The sequence below is a fragment of the Notothenia coriiceps genome, unplaced genomic scaffold (genome assembly GCF_000735185.1).
Source record: "Notothenia coriiceps isolate Sejong01 unplaced genomic scaffold, NC01 NC01_scaffold00037244, whole genome shotgun sequence".
NCBI classification, from domain to species: Eukaryota; Metazoa; Chordata; class Actinopteri; order Perciformes; family Nototheniidae; genus Notothenia; species Notothenia coriiceps.
The window spans coordinates 9,712,492-9,721,007 of record NW_011369945.1 but is presented as its reverse complement, the minus strand read 5'-3'; the positions used below and the strand labels follow the sequence as shown (position 1 = coordinate 9,721,007).

Sequence of the window (8,516 nt, the reverse complement as noted above, 5' to 3'; positions counted from 1 at the left end):
GCATACGCAGTGAACCGTTTGCCAGTTAGTTTTCTAGATACCAGCACCATATTGTGATCTGACAGCCCTGTTACCATATTGTATGATTTTGTAATCCTTTCAGGTCTATTTGTTAAAATGAGGTCAAGCTGGGTACTGGTGCTGTTTGTTATTCACGTTGGGCCTTTAACGATTTGAGTCAAATTAAAACTATCAGTAATTTGCTTAAGCTTCTTCCTTGATGACTTATCTTCCCAATTCAAATTTAAGTCACCCATTACAATTACCTCTTTCTTAAAATCACATTGACATAAAACCTTCTTGAATTGATCATAGAAGCTAACATTTGAGGAAGGTGGTCGATAAATTACTATTAAAGTAAAGGACATCTGAGTCGACAGGATCATATTTAGGCCTACACATTCTAGTTCGATTGGGTCTTGCCATAAAATCTCATTGCAACGGATGGTGTCTCTCACGAAAATTAGAACACCGCCCCCTTTAGTGTGCATTCGGTCCCTCCTGTAGCTATTGTAACCCGGAAGTTGTACGGCAGCAGATGGGGAGTTGTCCGTAAGCCAAGTTTCTGTTAAACCGAGGTAATCTAAATTAGACTCTAGTAACATATTCTTTATCTGGTCACTTTTTAGATAAGATTTTAAGCTTCGTATATATTTAGGTGTCCACCTAATATACCCTTTGGTTTTACCTTCGGGTCCCAAATAATTCTTGCATTGTTTACAGTTTGGACGACTTTCCACTTCCGGTTCATTTGGATTGCTCTGTTTACTACCCTACCACGCTTGATATTAGAGTACACATATTTGAGCGGTGTTATCCTGCAGTCATTGTCACTGTGTGAAATGTTGTGTGGAACCAAACCTGTACAGAGACAAGTGTATCTTTGTAGGTTGGTAGTTTAATTTAAAAGTTATCCTCTTCTGTGACCTCAGCTGACACCTCCGCTCAGATGTTTTTCTCCTGTTCACTGAAGCTCTTCATGTTTCAGTAATGAGTCAATGAGTGGATTGTCTCCCCTCAAACTGACCACACCTCAGTCTGAATTCGTCAATATCAAATGCTAAAAGGTCTGATGTAAGCATTAGCTCATTAGGCTCAATGACTCAATGCGCTGGAAACATTATCAGTCCATTAGCTCACCTGGGTGACCTGCTGCTGGGAAATTCATCACTTACTGCCTGAGCGTGCTAAAAGGAACTAAGTTCTTAATAACAAAGGCAACTAAATAATCTGATTGTGCTTGAGTGCCTATACTTATATAAATAAATCATAAATATATATGTCATATTTTTGGGTAGAAAAGGTGAGGACCTCTGACTTTATATACACTCCAATATTTAAACTGAGGAGTTAGATTCAGACGAATTGGTTTTAACAAGATAATGTATAAACATGAAAATATAAATAGAGAAAAACACAACAAAACTGGCAACTCTCTAACTGGTTTATAACATCATTATCCATTTGATGGAATTAGACATGTACTGCAATAGAAAATATGACCGACTGAATTGTATTTATTTGTTCATGTTTGGTTGTCCTGACGAGACCTCCCAGCCCTCCGGGGGTTCATGATGGGCCAACCAGGGTAATCGTCTCTCTGCACAGTGCTGAAGTCGATCCTGTGAACCCAAACACACAGACAGTGATGAGCTGCTCTCTTCCCTCAGCTACAGTATGCCGTGATGTCGTCAAACTCACCTGAAGGCGGGGTTGATGCCGATGTTGTCTGGCTGTGGGAGGGCAGGTGTTCGCCTCCTGCGGCAGGAGGACGGAGGAGGGAAATCCTTCTGATACTGAGACTGCATGTATGTTGTTTCTTGTTTGTTTGTCCATGCTGTCTCGTCGGGGTTATGGCCTTCCTCGTCCTCCCCTGCTCCCCGGTCCCTGCGGCTGCTTCCTCTTCCTGCTTGTCTCGAGGATGTGGGAAGAGAACGGTTGGACACCTGCTGTGTGTTGGAGGCACTGTTGTCTCCTGAAAGGTTATCATTAAATAGGTATGTGTTTCTTTTCATACACAGTCATAAAATATGCCTTTTTGTGTCAATACCAAATATATAATCTTGGGTAAAACTCCTTTTTAATTGTTACTGCCAGTGCCGACATATCTGAAACCTTATAGTCTTTTCCCCCCTTCTGAGTAACGGCTTATAGTTAGGCTAAAAGCTTATCCTTATTATATTTGATTTCTAGTCCTTAATTATTTCAATTTATTTAGGAGAACCATCTTCTCACAGCTTCATTGACTGGTACCACCTGAAAGTCTTCTCTTATGACTTCATACCATTTTCATTTTTGATCCAAAGTAAGGTCACACTCATTATTAAGCCAGTAGTTTGCGAGGAAAGTTGTGTATTCAGGTTTTTATTTTTATTTTAAGTATTAACAACTACCTTGTGAATTTTACTAGAATAGCTATATGACTAATTAACCTCCAAATGAAAGATTTGAAAATCTCCCATTCCTAATGTTCCCCCTACACACAGCCAAAAACACCCACACAGAACTCACTGGCATTTCAGCACTGCAACACTCATACTGTATGTCTACACACAGGCTGCTCAACTCACTCTCAGTTTATCTTAAAACCATAGACTGTATAAACAGATTTAAAAGAGGTAACATTTCAGACCTTTGCCTATGTCTTGTTGTGAGATGGTTCTTGAGCGGAAAGCTTCTCGGGATGTGGTCTCCATCTTAGCGGGAGTATCCGGGTAGAGGAGAAATCCTGGAAAAGGCAAGACATCCAGGGAAATAACTATAGGACACAAATAAACACTTCAACAAGTTACATTTAGGGATTGTTTTCAAATTCCTTTATTATTAACAACTTACTTTGGAGTCATTCCAGTCAACACATCACCGCTGGTCTAACTTTACTTGGCTGAAATCCTTCCAATCAGGTATTTTTATCTAAGTGTTTGAGTTGGAGAAGGCCCAGTCAATCCTTGTTAAATATGGTGATGTCAGCTATGGTTCCTTAAGGCCTGTTTACTTTGAAAGCAGTACAAATAACTATAACCTAAGAACCAAGCTTCATAAAAAAGATTGAAGCAGACCTATAAATAGCAACAATTATGGATGATTATAGAATACATACTTACACAATCTTCAATTTTCTCAAACATTTCTTCTAGCTGTCTTTTTCTTGTATTAAGGCCACCAGTCTCCATATCTTATTCAACCTGAACTAGTATATGTTGAACAGCGTCTCATGAAAACAGAAATATGTGGTCAAATAAAACCTTTACCTGCCACTGTAGGCGGCTCCCCCCTGTAGGGTGGACTCCTCAGAAAGAAGTCATGCTGGCGACGGACGTTTTGTAGGTTGGCGTTTTGTATGAACATCTTGTCTGTTTTGGCTCCTGGTTCCGCTCTTTGCACTACCAGCTGCTTTGTTGCTGTTTGGTACAACAACCACTGTGAAATGGAACACAGGTTGAGTGAAGTCAGAAGTGCAACTGGAATAATTGTAACGAGTTGGCACTTGATGATATGAATATTTTTATTTAATCCTAGGATAAATATGTTTAAATGTTGATATTATCCTTGTAATCACTGGACTTATTCAAGTCATGTGAGGATATTCACGAGAATATCAATAATATAAATCACAACAATCCACTTGAGTGTTTTTTAATTCAATAAAATCCTTCATATTCCCATAGTTTCCTTCAAAATATCAATAACAACCAATATAATGCCTTTCTTACCTTACATGTAGAAAAATACAAGCTGTGATATAATTCTGTAGTCTTTCTCCCTGTCTCTGAACTGTGTGTGTGTATGTGTGTACAGCTATACAAAGGGCTTCTTAAAGCATGTTTACTGCAGTAGTCATGGTGTTCAATTATTCTCCAGTGAGTGACAGATACAGTAGTTAGAAACTGAGAGAATAAAGCAGCAACGCCACCAACAGTGAGCTTAAACGGCTTAAACATGGTCTGCTTTGAGAGTTTTGAAGTAGGGAGCGATTCAACTGGGTGCTTTGTTTTGTGTCTTAAACGTCATGTCTTGCTTCAGTAGCTCAAGTTAGATTTACAGTAGCGAGTATGATGATGAAACAATGCATTCGCAGTTGTGTTTTCGACACTCAAAACAAGAAAACAAGTCTCTTCAGTGGTTGCCCTGGAGCATTTGGCCGGCGCTCAGCAATGTGCTGTGCCTCCCAGTGTTCAGCTGGCAGGACCCCAACTATATTTCTTTCATTAGAGGGCCTGTTTTAGCCTGTGATTATTCAGTAGGAAACTGTATACTTGCACATAAATAATGTTACACAATTTATTCAGATTGATTCTGTGGTACTTGGAAGTCACTTCTTCTATATATTATACCGCCTACTGGATGGACTATTGTATGTGTGTTGTGTGCTGGAGGAGGTAAGACACAGTTTGAACTCACTGTCACATACTTTCAGGATACTAAGTGCATTTTTATGGAGCTATGATTATGTGAGAGTGATTATTTTAATGATATCCTACTGTGTACATCAACAGCTTGATTCATATCTTATATATTATTCACCATTTAGGTATCCACTTAAATCCCAAAATAAAAAAACGCTTAACAAGATTTAAAAAAAGAACAACAATAGATTCCCAATTTTAAAACAAAATTGAAACAATCTAAACTTGCATTTGATTGCTAAATCTTTTCTTTGTATTTTGTTTTGATATTTATATTAAATTGTATTATCACACTTGTCATATCTTTGTAATTCTTTTCCTAAATATTTGGAATATTTGGACACGCTCCAAATTAAGCTACTGTAATGTAAGAGATGGAAACAACTGACGACATGTAGTTAATATGGGAGGTTGAATTATCACAAATTGACCATTTATCTTAATTACTTCTGTGACGTAAAACTTTTTAAATGATTTAATAAATGATCAATTTCTTCTGTTCTGCCACTTCAGTAGAACAGAAGAAACGTATAACCCACGGAATCGATTAATTAAGATATTATTATTATTAATCTTTTGTATTATTATTAGTTTATTAGACTTTGCACTGATTTCCGCAGACGCCAGCAGGAGTCTCCCGTTCCCATAGTAACAAGCCTTCATTTAGAGCCGTAAGTAGACGGAGTTAGTAGCACAGACTTTTGCAGACCGCTTCAAATACATCCAACTTTTAGCTCTTCTGCTTTGTTTTGGCGACGGGGTGGTGCTTTCTGTATCCACTAGAGATCTTTAAGAAGTCCCTTCGAAGTTTTATTTTCTCATATTGATTCTAAAATGCGAGAAAAGCTGCAGCGTAGAGTTCGTCGGATAGCTTAGCCGAACTCAGTGTCACAGACTGCTGCGGTTAGCGTCCGGAAGTTCTGAGGGGAAAAAGTAAGAAAGGCATGAAAAAAGCAGCTGGAAGAAACTTCGGACCAATTCTACTTCTCCAAGCCCCTTAAAACACGGTTTACTTTTGTAATTCTACCTGGGAGAGCGTTTACGCGTTTAACATTAGTTCCTTTTAATAATTAGCTGTGTGCATTTGTCTATCAATGGGTCTGCCAACGCTGGAGTTTAGCGACTCTTTCCTGGACAGTCCGGAGTTCAGAGAGCGGCTGCAGTGCCATGAGATAGAGCTGGAGAGGACCAACAGGTTTATAAAAGACCTCATCAAAGATGGAAACATGCTGGTGTCTGCCCTCAGAAGTAAGTGGTCGATCTTTAATAACTGATTTTCGGGGTGAAAGTGCGTGTCCACAACCAGTTGCACTGTCTGCTGCAGGGCAAAATACATCAGTTCAAACAAAGCCGGTGTAGTTAGTTTATTATACCTTTTATTTACTTAATACATTGAATTGTGGAACTGAGAGCAACACGGTTAGTTATGTAGTAACAGTGTTATGTATATCATATAGTTTGTGTGTCTGTATCGTCCAGTGGTGGAATGTAACTTGTTAGCAGAGGTGGAAAAAGTACTCAGATCGTGTAGGCCTATTTGAGTAAAAGTAGAAGTACCAGAGTGTATGAATACTCTGTTACAAGTAAAAGTCCTGCATTCAAAATGTTACTCAAGTCAAAGTACACAAGTATTTGCATTAAAAATCTACCTACTGTACCAAAAGTACTCATTATGCAGATTGGTCAATTTCTGAATAATATATATGATATGTTTTGATTATAATTATTGATGCATTAAAGTGTTCTCAAAGCTGGTGAAGGTCCAGCTAGTTTGAATGACTTTATATACTGCAGGGTAGCTTGTGAATTTACTCCAGGTGGAACTAAAAATACACGATTTACCTCTGATTTGTTCTGGAGTAGTTAAATAACAATGATACAGTAAGAGTATAACAGTCACAGGAGACATTAAGTAAAGGATTTGAACAGCCTGCTTCCTCCTGCACTGCTAACGTCATACAAGAATAGGTTAAAGGTTCTATTTATCATACCTTGACAGGACTTTGTCTGGCTTTATATGATGTTTTGCAATTCGGAGGAGGAGGTTTGTTTGAACCTAGATATGACTGTAATGAAAAATAAATGATTTAATTTGCCTGGCCATCATCATAGCTATTAATGATTTCAGCATCAATGTCTTCTGCCACTTGAGCAGCTTTATAGGCACCCAAAATATACATTAGATAAACTTTGTGTCAACTGGTTTGTTGTAAATGTTCCAAGCACAGTAACCAGCAGGGCTATAAGTGTCACTCATTTGCCTTGTCTATTTATTTTGGTTCACCAACTTGCTGTAGTAAATGCTTTGCAGTAATAAAAACAAAAGCAGAAGGCCAAACGAGTCAGGACGCAAACCTGGCTATAGAGAAGAGGTCAGGCTGTCCATTCCCCAGCAAATCACTTTCACTAGCAGTTCTTCAGTTGGTTATTTTGTGGTTAATTCAATAATAATTGGGTCAAGAATTGTGTCAAGACTTGTTAAGTAAACGGAGAAAAATGGCCATCACAATTTCTCAAAGGCCAAAGTGAGCTCTTAAGTTTGCTGACATCGTCTGACGAATACAACAAAACGCTTAAATATACATCAAATTATGTAATAAGTTTAATGTTAATACTTATAATTTGAGAGGCATAGCACAGCATTTATAAAAGGCTAATCAATCAACCAAATTGTGTCCTTTAATAGTCCCCGTCTTGAGGAGTTGCCCCATCCAAATGTAAGTTTCCAGACTGCTTATGACCAAAAAAGGTAAAATATGCACAATTCAAACCAACATTTGGTGGATATGAAATCTATCGTAGAGTGCAAGATGGCCTTCATGCAGCAGTTGTTTGTATACCCGTTAATGGATAGTGACATATCATATTAATATCCATTAATCATCAGCTAATGAATTATTTCTTGAACAAGTGCGTCCCATTTGTAAGCGGTTTCTTTTGATCACCTCCAGGTTAAGCTCAGACACACCTGCACTTTGTAGCTGCTCTGCATTGTTAACATGAACAAGTCTAACTGAACACAATACAATTATATTCATGATATGCTACCTTGTATTACCTTTACTGACTACAAAGCCTTTTATAAAATGTTTTAGTGTGTTCATCTCCCTTCACAGTGCTTTTATTGCCGCAAATGTGTTTTTTAATTAGACTGAACAATGCTGTCATAAAAATGAAGGAAACACATTCAAGTTTTGTAGGCATCCGACCACAGACCGGCTGCATTAACACAGTCCTACATCACTTATTGAAAACAGGACGCTTGATTATGGAGACAGATTGCAGTAGGTAGACTGCTGTACATAACACATCTGAACATATTATAAATATTGATAATTAAGGGCCAAATATTTTGACAGGTGTAACTGAAGTGTTCGACTTACTGATCAAATATAACATTTCTGTCTCCCAGCTGTTTATAATCCAAATAACATCCCGGCTTCCCCCCAGCTTCTACAAACAGACCTTTTACTGCACCAGAAAACATTCATAATACTTTGGTCCACAAGTTGTGCTTTTAAGTAGCAATATGGAATCTTAATTTATGTTTTCAAAACAGGATAAAGCTTTTTACTGTTGGCCTTTAAAACTGTTGTTTTTCCTGATCTCTAGGGAGTCATGTGCTATAAACTGACTCTAAAAGACATTTTAATGGTTTTATTATTGGTTTATAATGCAGTGTTGTGATTGAAATAGCGCCTTACATCAGCTGGCATGCAGTGCAAGGGAAAAAATGCAGACTTGTGTTGCCAAATATTCATACGCCGCAGAGAATAATAGGAGGTATTAAAGTCTATTAATGGGATGTTGTTTGGACACGTAAACACAATTCCAAGAGACTAATGCTGTAAAGTGGAGTTTGTAGCAGGGTGTGGTTGTTTACACTGTAGACTTTGACACCTTGTGTTTTGACTCATAGGAAAAAACATTAACAGTTTCTTACAGCACGGAATGAATGATTCTGCTTGTTGGAGCTTTATGTTGTGTTGGAACAACGGTTCAAGTCCCCGACCTAAAATATGGAGTGTGGACTGCTACTTGGAGAGGTCCCAGTTCACCTCCTGCCCTGCCGTGGTGCCCTTGAGCAAGGCACCGGACACCCCCCCCCCC

At 38.4% G+C, this 8,516-nt stretch overlaps 2 protein-coding genes across 2 annotated transcripts in view; one reads left to right on the top strand and one right to left on the bottom strand.

Annotated features, from left to right (window-relative positions):
- The window catches only part of LOC104965286 (phospholipid-transporting ATPase ID-like), a 718,806-nt gene that overhangs the window by 349,690 nt on the left and 360,600 nt on the right, over positions 1–8,516 (top strand). The gene's annotated exons all lie outside the window — the stretch shown is intronic.
- LOC104964658 (uncharacterized) lies at positions 1,310–4,586 on the bottom strand. The gene is made up of 5 exons (XM_010793498.1): positions 3,714–4,586; positions 3,252–3,420; positions 2,633–2,728; positions 1,702–1,975; positions 1,310–1,622 (listed from the first exon to the last, which is right to left on the bottom strand). The coding sequence occupies exons 1-5, from the start codon at positions 3,939–3,941 to the stop codon at positions 1,526–1,528; spliced, it is 864 nt and encodes a 287-aa protein (XP_010791800.1). The 5' UTR covers positions 3,942–4,586; the 3' UTR covers positions 1,310–1,525.

Bases quoted from the DNA above. Each gene is read 5' to 3' on its own strand.
- LOC104964658 (XM_010793498.1), bottom strand. From the start codon at position 3,941: ATGTTTAAGCCGTTTAAGCTCACTGTTGGTGGCGTTGCTGCTTTATTC. The intron at 2,729-3,251 runs GTAAAGGTTTTA...TGCCTTTTCCAG, and splicing joins GGAGCCGCCTACAGTGGCAG to GATTTCTCCTCTACCCGGAT. The intron at 1,976-2,632 runs GTCTGAAATGTT...ATAACCTTTCAG, and splicing joins ACAACAAGACATAGGCAAAG to GAGACAACAGTGCCTCCAAC.